We start from the raw sequence: 14,897 nt of genomic DNA, 5'->3' as shown, positions 1-14,897 counted from the left end.
AACTAAACTATTATAGTCTAAACTAAACTAAACTAAACTAAACTAAACTAAACTAAACTATTCTATTCTATTCTAATCTAAACTAAAGTAAACTAAACTAAACTAATTTTATTGGTTTTTCATGTCAAGCATCAACCCAAAAAGTTGTTTGTGTCTGCAAAATGTAGCTATGCCTTTTGATGATTGATTTTTCATGATAATATTTGAGATTATGTCAAATTATACAGGTATCCGAGATTTTTTTTTTTCCAACCAACAAAGTATAATTTAATCAAATAACATCTTTAAGCACAGAATGACATGGAATATATGATTTCCCCCCTGTTTTTCCCCTTGTTTATGTCATTTTAGTCTCTTAATTTAAGTTAAACTTGGCCCTTCACAACAGTCACAGTATAAAATGTGGCTGATAGAAAATGCAATTGCCCACTGGAACCATCAGCACATTCGGTGTAGTCAACCAATGAGGGGTTTGCTGACTGTAACCAGTCAGGTGCTGCTTGTTTCAGCTGGTTCTGACCAAACACCTGCAGGACCGGTTTGAAGACCCCCGCACAAATGTGTCCCACAGGCTGACAAGGCTCTTCATGATGCATCAGTCTAAAGTCAGAGCAGCAAACATTTAAGGTCATCTCCCGAGGAGCTCTGTCTGGACAAACCGCAGCCTGTCGCTCTGCAGTTCAACATCGTCCTGCCAGGATTTTGATGCGCGGCGTCGACGACGTGGCCAGAAGATTGTTTCTGTCTTCCTTCCTGGCAAATGAAGACGAAACGCTGCCGCCAGGTCAGATGGAGCGGAGCCAGCCTTCTCGCCCAGGACGCAAAATGAATCATTCGTAACATTCCAGGAAGGATTTCAACACCCCACCCCCCCACCCCCCAAACCCTCCGCCCCACCCTTCACCCTCTCTTCTTTTTAATTACACACTATCCTATTCCTGTCTTAAGGTGCGAATTCCACAGCCTTCAGCTCACATCAGCTTTTGGCTGAAGAGGAAGCGACAACACTTTTCAGCACGTCGTATCCTCCGCTGAATGAAAATGTTTCAGAAGACAAAGACACCTACACCAGACGGGGGTTATCTCAGGTCAGCGATGTAGATGCTATCACCTCTGGGGAGGAGGAGGGGAACAACAGGGATCGCTCAACAGGCCTGAATCAGCTCTATCGACCTCCTGAGTGACTAAACGGTCGAGCGACTACCAGTGAAGAAACGCACAGCTTATTACATGACGCACTTTCCACTGATATTCAGAAGAAAGATCAGTCATGCGAATAGTTCCAGATTATTGGGACGTGTGAAAATGATCTGAAGCTCCACCCCCCCCAAAAAAAGTTAGAATGTTAAACTAAAGAACCTGGGCTTGGACCATTTTTTCTCTCGCGGAAAAAAACTTTTTGAAACAGATTTATCTCTCTATTGTGAAACAGTGCTTTGGCCAACACGATTCCCAGTCGACACTCACTAATGTCCCAGTCAGGCGTGACCAGTATTAACAGCTGGACCTCGTCTCTGGTCCACACCAAAGTCTCCCATGAAGTTTTCACATGGCAATGTTCGCCTTGCTGTTGCTCTTCTTGCCTTGGTCGTAATCCTGACTTCTCAGCAGCATAAAATGTGACAATATTTACTTGAAAAAATATCACATCCACCTTGCTTCTCATCGACTGACTTCACGGATGAATGATCCACTCGACTCCAGATCGACAAGGTCTTCAAGTGGTCCATGGAAAACGTGACACATTGAACGATAAAGAGCTTATAGTATATATACAATATCAGCATTTCACATGCAGTATGTCCGCCACTTCTCTTGCTGAGTGAAGAAAAACAAGGGAAAGTGGCTTCACATATTACGCATATTTTAACACCAAGTATAGCAACCTGAGCTGCAATATTTTAGGAAAAAAAAAAAACAAGAAAATATTTTTCAAAACTACCTGAAATTGGGAAAAATGAAGCAAACAAACACATCTTCTTAAAAAAAGAATAAAAAGCAACATGGTGATGTTGTGGAGATTTGTTTGCAAACTTTACCTAACAATCAACTATTGACAGACTATTGTTCGCCCTGTCTCCACCAGCTCTGACTCAACAAACCCAACTATATCAGATGTCATCCTGTGCTCCTGTGTGTTAATGTTACAGCCAGTGCTTTGGCAAACACTTGAGTCGTGATGGCAATGTGGTTAGCGAAGAGTTTGTAGCGCCCAATTACTGTCATGTTCAATGTCAGAAAGGCTTTTTAATAAGAGTCAAGATCATGTAGTCCGGCCGTGATCTCTCCAAACCTCTGGGTTACACATGGATTCTCCACCTTCCGAACTCAAAAGTGCCACTCTGATAAGGTATCGCTGCTGGCAAAGTGGCGGCAGTCGCCTTATAAAAAGCATTTTCAAAGCTCATCTCCAGCGTCTGTGTGATGGCTCCAGGTGGCGTGCGAGCACTCACCTTGATTGCAGGTCTTCCCGGTGAATCCGGCGTGACACTTGCATTTATTGGGTCCCACACAATCTCCGTGTTTACATCCCGGCTGGCACACAGCTGTTCAGGAAGAGATGGATCAGCGCGGAGAACCGGATCAAAACGACAAAGCATTTAATCCCCCAGCTTCTTGACTTCCTCAACCCTTCGGCTGTAAATCTGTCCGCTTCACATTTTCTCATCCCGACACAGAGTGAGAATAATTCACCGGGGAAATGATGTTATCTGTGGCTATGAAAGTCACTGACACTGACTGGAGATCGGAGAGAAGTTTCAACTGCTTTCCTGAAGGTTCTACAGGGTTCTGATTTACTCAGATGAGCAAAGCTTTGAGTTGGGTTTGACTCGCACACGTGCGCTAATATACGATGGCAGAGAAACTTTCATTCAGGTGTGGATTATTGATATCTGTCGGATGCAGGGTGGTTTGAAAACTAACCAAAGTTAGCTGAACAGACAGCAGCGTGCTGAGTTTGGCTGAGTTCCGGAGCGAGCTGGAGGTCTGCCTGTTTATCTGCCTTCACTCGCCCCCGGCGTCGGCTGCACCTCAGCCGAGTGTAACTTCATTTCATTAAAAGCCTCATTAATTCTGTCATGACGCGGTGTGCAACGCGCGAGTGTGAGCTCTCTGCCGGAACTTTTTAGGTGGAATTTTTCATTTGTTTGATTGAAGATTTAAAACGTATATAGTTTGAGAAGACTGTTATTGTCATCTGCTAAAAAAAAAAAGTGGGATTAGTGCCGCGACAAAATGAGGGTGGCACCTCTGTTCCATCCGTCAAATGCTTGCGGTTCTACTTCATATTGCTACATCAGTGTAGCAGAGTTCAGCCGTATTGACTTGTCTGCTTTGCCATCCCGCCAAGATATCTGTTATGCTGAAGTTTGTAAAATGCAAATATTAACTTGAACATGAGCATGAACAGGCTGAACTGTAGTGCGTGTGATGTTAGCAACGTTAGCATTTTCAGGCAAGAATCGACTCTTTTCCCCTACAGTGCGACTCATGAGGTCCTCATATGTTTCAAGTTTCTCACATGTTTAGTTCAATGTCAATTCCCAACAATGAATTACTAAATCTTTGCATTGCTAACTAAAATGGATACAAAAATGTGACGAGTCACATGTGTAACTTTGAGTCCAAACCAGCTGCAGCAATGCGCCGATTTGTTTTCTTCTTTCAGGTCAACAGTGTGGGAGTATTTGGGCTTCCAGATTTGGTTAAGAAAACATGCGTGTGCAACAGCTTGTAAAACGGCAGAGGCTGTTTTATAATTTCAACTTAATGTGGACAAATTAAATTAGTTAAACTTCACAGTCAAATTCAAATACAGTGGTACCTGGGTTCTCCACCACAATCTGTTCCAGACGGCCGTTCGAGAAGCGATTTGATCGAAATCTGAATCGATTTTTCCCATTACAATGAATGGAAAAAGAAATAATGCGTTCCAAGCCTTAAACTAGGCTTTTGTAGGAGTGAATGTAGAGTGTCTGCTGCAGGTGGCTGTTCCTCTATGTGTGTGGCCGCTGCATGTGGGAGGGGTTGGCGAGTGAGTGAGGTCTCTCCAGAAGTGAAGAGGTGCCCGGTGCGTGTCCAGCTCTGAATGTGCGCTTCTGTGCAGTTTGGCTGTGACAAAGTCATAAACCAAGTCACGCTCTGTCCCAGACTCGCCTCATCCCTGTCCCAGCTCCAGCCCACAACAGGACATCAAACCCTGGAGTGTGGCTCCAGCACCTCCCCTGTGACACTCTACCACGGTCCAGTGTGGAGACAGGAAAGGTTTTACACCTCAATATGAAGAAAAAACAGTCAGTAAATGGAGCTAACGGAACACGTCTGCATACAGAGGCTGCGCTATACACAATAACAAAGCGCCTCGTGGCTCAGCTGATCGGTCCGCGCACGTTATGTTTTTTCCAGCTTTTTTCGGGGCGTTTGAGTTCTGGATTTTCGTTCGAAATCCGAAACAAAAAAAAATTAAAATTTTTGTTCGAACTCTGATTTGTTCGAAGTCCGGGACGTTCGAAAACCGAGGTACCACTGTATGTTTGGAAAAATAAATCAGCATTGATCAACTGTTCACTTAAAGGTCTCGAGCGTCAAGAACAATATACTGTGTTGATATTTGCTCAAGACTCTCTAATGGGGAAAAAAAGAGTAGAGAGCAGAATGTTCCCGTTTTCATTACTTCAGGCTCATTTCAGTAAAATGCCTCTGTGTTTAGTGTCAAAATCGTACTCTTTCCCCACCCACTGCGGCTCATAACACACTGTTTTGTCTGCAAATCTGCATTTTCAAGATTACCTGTTGACATTCATAATCTCTGCTGTCTGAAAAACAGCCTGCAGCAGAACACGGATCATGATATCAACATGCATTTTAGGTGACCTCGTTCCAGGTGGGTTTGAAAATTGTTATAGATTTAATCTGAGGCCACTTCAAATGTATGGGCAGGCTGAAACCTTTGACTGTGACCTATGTGCAGTGGACACGGTCGACTGTACCACTTACTCTACCAGTCTGACGTTTGGACTCACCTTCTCAATTTTTTCATGATTTTAATGACTATTGTTATTACAGATTCATAGAACACATATGTAATTATTTGGTAAACAAAAAACTGAAATTACTAAAAAAAAATGTATGTTTTAAATTCTTCATAATAGAGCATCATGAGGTCACCTGAAGTGGCTACCAACAGGTGACCACACCAACCTCACCCATCAGTACAGGGGAATGTTTTGACGTTTACTCAGATGGTGACGTAAAGAAGTAAATCTCTCCAATCTGCAGCCGTCCTCACCTGGTCCGTCTCTTCATATGTCCAGCCGCAATGCGCGACTTGAGTTCCGCGGGCAACGAACTCAGTCATCAGGATCACTGTTACTCATCGCTCCGCAACTCCTATACCGCCCTCCCTCGAGCTGCACTGGGACTCTCTGACCACTTGATGGTTCATCTTGTTCCTACATACAAGCAGAAGCTGAAGCTGGCAAAGCCTGTTGTGAGGAGCATGAAGATCTGGACAAGTGAAGCTAAAGAGGAGCTGCAGTCTTGCATGGAGACCACAGACTGGGAGGTGTTCAGGGCTGCCACCAATAATCTGGATGAATATACAGACACTGTGACTTCATGGATCAGCTACTGTGAAGAGTGCATAGTTCCAACGCGCACCAAGGTCAGTTATGCAAATGACAAACCTTGGTTCACAACTAAACTCAACCAGATCAGACGGGAGAAGGAGGCTGCTCGCAAGAGTGGGGACAGGAACTGCTACAAAGAGCTGAAGTATGGGTTTCAGAGGGAGCTGAAGAAAGCTAAAGCCGCATACTCTGACAAACTCACGCAGCAGTTCTCAGCCAATGACTCGGCTGCGGTGTGGAGAGGGCTCAAGGTGGTCACTAACTACAAGCCACGTGCCCCCCACAGTCTGAACAACCTCACTCTTGCACAGGACCTGAACAACTTCTATTGTCGCTTTGAGCAGCCATTTTGCACCAGCACCTCTGTGGTCTCTCCAGCCCCATGTTCCACTTTAAAACAAAGGACTGTGCTGTCTCTTAGTGACACAACTAAGACCAATGATGTCACTGGGACAGCAAAGATCACAGTCACTTTTGATGAGCCACCCCCTCACCTCCCCCCTCTTCCTCTTGACATCATGGAGCAAGACGTGCGCACTCAGTTCAGGAGGCTGAACCTTCGGAAGGCGGCAGGTCCGGACAGAGTTTCCCCTGCCATCCTGAATCATTGTGCTGCTGAGCTGGCTCCAGTGTTCACGGACATCTTCAATGCTTCCTTGGTGTCCTGTCATGTTCCTGCCTGCTTTAAGTCCTCCACTATCATCCCTGTTCCCAAGAAGGCCAGGATCACAGGACTGAATGACTACAGACCGGTGGCACTGACGTCTGTGGTCATGAAGTCCTTTGAGCGCCTGGTTCTATCTCACCTGAAGTCCATCACTGCTTCTCACCTGGACTCATTGCAGTTTGCCTACAGAGCCAACAGATCTGTGGACGATGCAGTGAACCAGGCCCTTCATTTCGTTCTGGAGCATCTGGACTCCCCAGGAACCTATGCCAGGATCCTGTTTGTGGACTTCAGCTCTGCCTTTAATACAATTCTTCCAACTCTGCTTGAAGACAAGCTTCGCCAGCTGGACGTGCCTGACTCCCTCTGCAGATGGATTACAGACTTCCTGACCAGCCGAAGTCAGCGTGTGCGGCTGGGGACGACTGTCTCTGACACTCGGACCCTCAACATTGGGTCTCCTCAGGGCTGTGTTCTCTCTCCATGGCTCTTCTCCCTGTACACTAACTGCTGCACCTCCAGTCACGAGTCCGTGAAGCTGATCAAGTTTGCGGACGACACCACCATCATCGGGCTCATCTCAGATGGAGATGAGTCGGCTTACAGGAGGGAGGTGGAGCGGCTGGTGTCCTGGTGCAGCAACAACAACCTGGAGCTCAACGCTCAGAAGACAGTGGAGATGATCATGGACTTCAGGAGAGTAACAGCTCCTCTGTCCCCTCTCATGTTGGCTGGTTTATCCATTCCTATTGTGGACTCCTTCTGCTTCCTGGGAACCACCATCACTGAGGACCTCAAATGGGAGTCAACCATCAGGTCCCTCATCAGGAAGGCCCAGCAGAGAATGTTCTTTCTGAGGCAGCTACGAAAACTACGACTGCCGACGAAGTTGCTGGTGGAGTTCTACACAGCCATCATCCAGTCCATCCTCACCTCCTCTATCACTGTCTGGTACAACAGCGCCACCTCCAGGGACAAGAGCAGACTGCAGCGCATCGTACGTTCTGCTGAGAAGGTGATCGGTTGCAGCCTGCCACCTCTTCAGGACCTGTATGCCTCTAGGACCCAGAGACGTGCAGGTCGGATCAGAGCCGACCCTTCTCACCCTGGACATAGACTGTTTGTTCCTCTTCCCTCTGGCAGGAGGCTACGGTCCATCCAGACCAGAACCTCCCGTCACAGGAACAGCTTCTTTCCCTCGGCCGTCAGACTGTTAAATTCGTGAACAGCCTTGTTGTAATGCTATTCTATTTATTTTATTTTATTTGTTTTTTGATGCACTTTATTCCAAGGCACTTTCCTAGTCAGTGGGCTCCCCACTGACCATGGCAATAAATCTGATTCTGATTCTGATTCTGATTCTGATTCTGATTATGATGTTTCTTTCCAAAATTTTCAATGAAAAACACACTAAAACTCACCATGTTCACGTCCACATCCATGATTTGTTATGCGTTAATCTTTTTTTTATATGTTCCCACCTTGTTTAAATACAAAGGTGCAGTGCGCCAGTGTCAACGAAGCATATTTAGATGAACTTTCCTTTTTTCTTTGCTACATAATCCCATACATCCTGCCCCGTGCAATTGATGTCTAATGTGTGTATCTACAATGTGGAAAGAACTAAACACTGAATAAGAGTGAGTCTAAATTATGACTAGTACCGAACATGAAGTACTACATCATTGAAATGTCAATCAAATGAATGATTTTATACATTTATCTGCACTTTAATATTCATCTAAACAACATATCTACATCAGCCACAGGGGGTGTGACATGCTGCTCCAAAAAAAAAAAATTAAAGCATATTTTTGAGTTGTTGATTGACAGCTGCCACAGTTAAACGTTACCATCAACACCTAAAAAAACAGATGGAGGATGAGGGCACAGCTGTGGTGGTTCACATGATGATCAACGATGTTTTGGGGTCAGTGATGCGGAAAAACACTCCAAGGCAGTTTGTAGCTGACGCGACCATTGGGGATCATTGTAGAAGAATTGAACATTTCTCTCTGTAATTTTAACAGAGCTCACACCGAGAGCTGCACTTCAACACAGAACCAGATATGAGAATGAGTTCATAAGGCTTCACACTGATCCCAATCCATACTAAATAACACGGGGCTCACTGACTAATAGACACCTGCTGCGTCTGTGGAATGAATGTCAGCCGGCTATGAGTCTAAGCTTTCGGCTCACATCTGAAAGCAGAGAAGTGACGGTGTTAGCGGTTGCTGGCGAGGGGGACAAGGGGCCCGGCGCTATAAATAAGTGAGTGATCTCTGGATTGAGAGGATGTGGCCCCCAGCAAGACATGTCCAGCAAGATTATATCAAGAAACATGAGGCGCTAACCTTGAGGCTGGCACTTTATCCCGGCTAGTCTGTGAGTTAAGGCGAAGAGAGCTGCAAAACAAATAGCCAAACAAAGGTAGCAGGCAACGTTTAGTCTGTCAGTGTTCAGACACACATGCCTGGACAATGTGACCGGCAACACAGCGCTAGAAACGGTGGAGTGGAGTCGCACATGTTCCCTGATCAAAATGCACATAAATTTGACGGCGCACGCTGTGGGGTTTTAATAATTAAAATGTTGCTGCGGGGAGGTTCTTTTATGTCTGGGAATAGTATCACAATTAGACTGAACAGCGCAGCAAATGTTTCTTCAAATTAAGAGTTGAATTTAGTGAAGTCAGCGTTTTTGTAATGCTAAAATGGCCCTCTTTGCTGCTTGGATTTAAGTTGAAATGATGTATATTGAGGTGAGGAGGGGAGGTGTCTTGTATCATCCATCCGGGTCGCGGGTGCACCAGCCTTAAAACTCCCTTCTCCCGGGCAACATCCATTAGTTCCGACTGGAGGAGACGCTGCCATGCCAGTGAACAGATATAAGCCCTCCACCTGGTCCTGGGTCGACCCTTCGGTCTCCTCCCAGCAGGGAGGCCTCCAGGGGGCATCCTCACAAGATGCCACCTCAACTGACTCCTCTCAACGCGGAGAAGCAGCGGCACTACTCCGAGTATCTCTCGAGTGACGCCAGTCACCCATCGGAGAAAACTAATTTCAGCCGCTTGTATCTGTGTTTTGTATCAGCATGAGATTAATACACATGTGGTGAGGAGAAAAAGTATTCTTGCCAGTTGGTTAATCTGGAAGCACCAGGCATTAGAGTCAATGTAAAGATCTTCTCTCAGAAGATGTTCAGTTCAGAGCCTCTCGTGAATGAGCCGTGTCTTTACCGTGAGGTTAGCAACATGGATCTGAAGCAGCCCTTCGCAGGATGCTCTTTCTCATTTCTTGTCAAAAATCTTTCCTGCGCATGTTTAATCTCACCGGGGGGATTAGGACGACACATCCCCGCAACGCTGTGATCGCGCCAAACAAAGCAGAAAAGACCATAAACCCAGCAGATAATCGGGATAAAGCGAGCTACTTAAGCTGAGGTTCCACTTTTCTGTCTTCACCCCTCACTTGTTGGCTTCAATTACCAGTTCTAAACTTCCATCCTTATCCCGATTCAAGTGTTTGTCGAAACAAAGACGGCACTCAACTGATCTTAATCCGGGTCTCAGTGGATTTGGCAAGTCCGACAAAGAGCCATGAATCATGTGTGGTCTTTTTGTGATGGGAGGAAATTCAACCTGGCCGTCTTTAGCAAAGCAAACAAGGGCAATTTAAGAAACGTCATGGCGGTATTCTGGGAATATCGGATGTCCCTGCGCAGACACTGGGACGGGGCAGGAGTGAGTTCACCTATTTAAGAATGCAACTGAAAAAACCTGTTCGGCTGGGACACTTCCTGGATCCGGGTTTTCCGCAAATGCTACCTAACGTTTCATGGTAAAACAGAAATAATAATAAACATAAATTTCAACATCCAACTACCTCGACTCAAATCCAAAACATCTGACCGAACTTGGTATCCAAACAAGGGGTGTCCTTCTGCGTCACTCCCAGTAAAGGCCCATTTATGCTCAACGTTCCGTACGGATACGGACGGATCCTTCCGTCCTACTGCGTTCATTTCCACCGTATATCTGCACGTTTCCACAAAGTTTACGGATACAAGATAACAAACAGAAAACAGAGCAGTACGAGCAGAAACCGTAGGGGGCAGTGTTGCTTTTACTACCCGATATGAACCTCTATTGAGACACGAAGAAGACATAACAACGGCAGCAATTCTCTGACGTCCACAGTAGTGATATATTTAATCCGTTTCCTCTTTTGTACAAGAGGCACTGTACATTATCAATACACAGTCGCCGTGTTGGTTTAGGAGTTTGTCATTGTCATTAACATTTGGCTCTGAGCTGCTCCCCCTGGTGGATATATGGGTGAACAGCAATTCTAACGCAAAGAATGTGATCAGTCACAGAAACAACTTGGTACGTAAAGTGAGCATGAAGTATTTTTTCAGTATTTTTCTCAAGTGATGCCGTGATCGGCTGAAACAAGTTTCAATGAATGAAAAGTTCAGTTATATCAGATTATTTTCCTGTGACTCTTAAATAAGAAATCCATCTGTCTCTTGTTAAAAAGCTGCTGCTAATGTAACACAGAGCAAACGCTGGTGCAGGCGGGAGAACGTCGAAGGCAGGTGGTTAAAATCCGTCAAGTTAAACGCCGACTCTTTCCGCTGGATGTTCTGAGAGAACATCACCGCCACCATAAATCTCAACGCGTCCTCCATCTGCTCTCACGTTCTTTTTCACTTCCACTCCGACAGAATCATGTCATTCGCTGCCACTTATTTCCACACCACACACTTTCAGATTGATTGATGTTTTCATCCTTTCATTTAAGCAGATGGGGAGGGGAAATGATGGAGCGCTCGAGATTCAAGGTACATTTTCACTAAAGCACGGACATGTCTTAGAGAAAAAAACTTACAGGGAACATGTAGGACTCCACAGGGACAAGGGAAGGTTCACACACTGCTGTTTGGAGGATCTGTGATGGATCTGTGAAAGTGTCGAATTGTTTCTCATAAGAATTTAAATGAATCAAGTGAGTCATTTCTAAATTATCGTAAACACATTATTGGAGAATGGTTTTTAATATGTTCTATTCGAGCTTAAATTCTGTGTTTGGAGCATAAAATATATGTGATATATTTTGTTCAGAATTTATTTTTCATACAATTTCCCAAACTCATCCTTAAAACTTTGCCACAAAAGCAAATGAGCTCATGATGAAGATGTACTCTTGTGATAATGAGAGTGAGCCCTATTTATATTATTTATGTAGTTACGTTTTCGTCAGTTTTTTTATCTCTTTATTTTCTACATTACGTACATGTGATAAGTCTGCTCTGCTCATCCCAAGTTGGGCCAGTGGGGCTGCGTCTTCTGGAGGAAGATCAAGGCGCACCCACGTCAACTGAGACACACAATCTCTCCAGACGGTCTCGGGTCTGTCCCCGGGCCTCTGCCCAGTCAGACATCACCAGGAAGGCATCCTGACAAGATGCCCAACCGACTTCCTCAGGCTGTACTTTGAGTTTCTCATTTCAAAGTCCAGATACCCAGTGAAGTGAGCTACTGTAATGTTGGCAGCTTGAATCCTTGTTCCTCTTTCAGTCAAAGCTCGAGACCGAAGGAACGTAGGAACGTAGACGGGCATGAATCGAGAGCGTCTCTCCCTCTCCACTACGAGAGAGAGCAGTACACTCCTCTCATTAACAGAAAAAGTCAACGTTCAGCTCCATACTTGCATCAACACTAAATAAGAGCCACAGTTACTCATGAATTCTGGACCGCTCAGATTAGCCCTAATGCATGACTCAGCAAATGTTATTTTACAAAATATGAATGTTTTACCACCAGACAAATTTGTCTGGACCTGGGACAACTTGCAGACACTAATCCTCACAGTCATCTGAGACCCTCTGTTTTGGTCTCGTCTCAGATGTGTGCATTAGCATTTCATGAGTTCGGGCTGGGAGCCCGTGACTGACACACTGGGAGCCGAGTGGAGCGCAACGCCAGCCAGGAAAACAGCAGGTCGGCGATAGTTTGCCTTCATCCGTCCTGTAAAGGTCACTTGGTTCGCTCTGGGTTATTTAGAAAACCGAGGGAGAAACCAAGATCATTAGCTTTGCTCACAGTACTTAAGAATACAATGAACATGCTGGGATGAGTCATGAATATTGTTTTGCCAAAGCCGTTTCTTGTTATTCGATTTGGGGTCTAAACAGCAACTTGGTCAGAGAAGGTTCCAAACAAGCAGTGTGTGATCTGCTTCCCACAACAAAATCACATCTGACGGTAAAACTGTGCAGGTAAAGACACAAAAGACAGATACTGAATGATCACAAATGAAGAAAATGGTCGTTTCATTAATGGGAAAAACAAAGAAATGAGTGAATGTAGATGAACAAACATGCACAACACAGACTTTTTTAGGCCTTTTCCACTCGAGGGAGTATTTTCTATGAAATATTCATCAGCTAAATTGCTTATTTACTTCTCCTCTGGACTCCACTGCTGTGACAGGGTGCTGGATTTATGCCACATGAAGTAACACAAGACAAAGGAGCAAATGAGCTCATGATGAAGATGTACTCTTTGAATCTGGGATTAAAGATGAGAAGGTTTTAAAGACGGTCAGTAACGGAGAAGGGAAACAACTTTTTTATTTTCTTTTATTCTTTTTAAGTACGATCTTTTACTAAATCGGGGTTTTGAGTTTTGGTTTTGGTTCAGCACATAGTAATAATGTAATTCATTACAAAACAGAAACAGATTTCAATGAAATATTCAGGATTGAATTAAAGTTTTGATAGATTTTGGAGGAAAAAAATCCATTTGGAACATTGCTCTTCTATGTTGAGGGAACGTCCAGAGGTTTCAAACACATTTTGTTCATTTCAATTTGAAATTTATGGCTCTGAATCGATGAGGGAGAAGAAACACCAATGTAATACAAGATGACAAAATACTCTGCAGTGGAAAAGGCATAAAATGAAGAATGAATATGTTTACAGATCCCAAAAGCAGCTCCTTCACCAGCCAAAACGCAGCGCTGAGCCAGAGAAGATGTTTGCCTGTTTAGAGTTGTATTAGATGCTTAAAATGTAACACATTTCAATGCATCATCCAATTGTCATTTATTATATATATCAACGTGATACAAGTAGTAAGAATTTCATCGTACATTTGCCATATAAATTAATAAATCACTTCATGCGACTGACTGTTTTATGAGATGCCCTTTTTAAGCCTTGTACTAGGGCTTCTAAGACCATCATCCTCATGAATAAAAACCACCATCATGTGATTTTCGCAGCGTGTGCTTCCACACAGCGTCTCCTCTACTGACTTACAAAGCACCTTTGACCCCGGCTTCAAGCCCGGCAGCAGAGTCCGCCCTCACCAGAAGCAGGGTGTTGGATGCTACTCACGTTGGCAGTGACCCCACGATCGGCGAGTCCACCCCCAGCAGCAGTCCACCCTGGCGCCGTAGCGACACAGCCCATTGGATGAGGCCATCTGCCGCGGCCACCTGTACCAGGACGACAGAGATAGTCTGATGAAAAATGAATGAATGAGAGAGCAGCCTTCAAAGTCTTCGATTTTCCCCGTCCAGCTGTTGACTCCATCCGTCTGAGAGAGAACCGTCATTCAAACTTTTTGTTTCCGCAGAAGAATCTCATTTCCACAGGTGTTTTCTTTCATATCCGCGGCGACAGTGTACCGCTCAAGGCTACCGTTGCCTGTCAGAAGATGACAATCCCACTCAGTTCCATCTGAGCCACACAACTTATTCAAATCTTCCTGTCAGCAAACTTTGTCTGGCACAGTCTTTCACATCTCACTTCTCTTTCCCATAATCTCAGGTCCAACCCCTCCATGGACCAGCTACCCGAGGTCCAGTCGTGTGGGGCTGCAGCTTCAGGACAGAAGACCTCCTGCTCCCCAGAATCCATCTCCTCAGAGGAGAAACCAGCAGTGTCTCCTTGGTCAGTTGTAAAACCATATAGTCGCAAGAAGAATCTTGACTGGAGCCACCTGAACTAATTTGTTTTTCTCAGAGCGAAGCAGTTCCACACTGAAGCCGCTGTCAGCGTCTTTCATCATGTTTCCTCTCCCATTATCCTGACGGTGCAAGCAGCAAAGGAAAAAATGCAAAAATAACTAATCTAATCTAAAGGGTTAAACCATCGAGCGAGGCTCCTGAAGGTACTTCCATGTCACTTGGTATCTCTTAGTACCTCTAATGACCATGAGCTTCACGCACGGTATGCACTTGTGAGTGAAGCGTGTGCTCACTTATGATAAGATAAGGAACTGTAAGTATCAAAAGTGAAGTAGCAACCAGAGCTTTTGATCCGACCCAGAGGCATCCTAACCCCGAACACTGTTAGAACGTCACGCAGTGCATTCGGAGGGAAAATTCCATTGACACACCTATGTGTTATCATGCAATGTTGAAGGCTAACTTCTGAGTCCACTTGACAATGGTCGATATGCAATGCCTCACGAGTCAGAACGTACTGAGAGTAGGAACACAGATCAACCGTGAATCTAGAGTTCTGAATTTAGGACCGATTCCCTTTGAATGAAGGCGCTATCGTCCATCTCACCTTCCTCAAAT

The 14,897-nt window shown here is 44.9% G+C and overlaps 1 protein-coding gene across 5 annotated transcripts in view; it reads right to left on the bottom strand.

Annotated features, from left to right (window-relative positions):
- Positions 1-14,897, bottom strand: part of npnta (nephronectin a) — a 60,723-nt gene that overhangs the window by 30,566 nt on the left and 15,260 nt on the right. For 2 of the 5 annotated variants that reach the window (XM_053855609.1, XM_053855611.1), the window contains exons 2-4: positions 13,705-13,805; positions 8,655-8,705; positions 2,454-2,546 (exon numbers count right to left, since the gene is read on the bottom strand). In XM_053855609.1, the coding sequence (XP_053711584.1) occupies positions 2,454-2,546; positions 8,655-8,705; positions 13,705-13,805 (245 nt within the window). The remainder of the gene's footprint in view (positions 1-2,453; positions 2,547-8,654; positions 8,706-13,704; positions 13,806-14,897) is intronic. The other 3 variants (XM_053855610.1, XM_053855612.1, XM_053855613.1) reach the window with 2 other exon arrangements.

This window comes from Synchiropus splendidus, chromosome 2 (genome assembly GCF_027744825.2).
Source record: "Synchiropus splendidus isolate RoL2022-P1 chromosome 2, RoL_Sspl_1.0, whole genome shotgun sequence".
Lineage (NCBI taxonomy): Eukaryota > Metazoa > Chordata > Actinopteri > Syngnathiformes > Callionymidae > Synchiropus > Synchiropus splendidus.
This window is presented reverse-complemented; position numbering and strand designations above follow the sequence as displayed.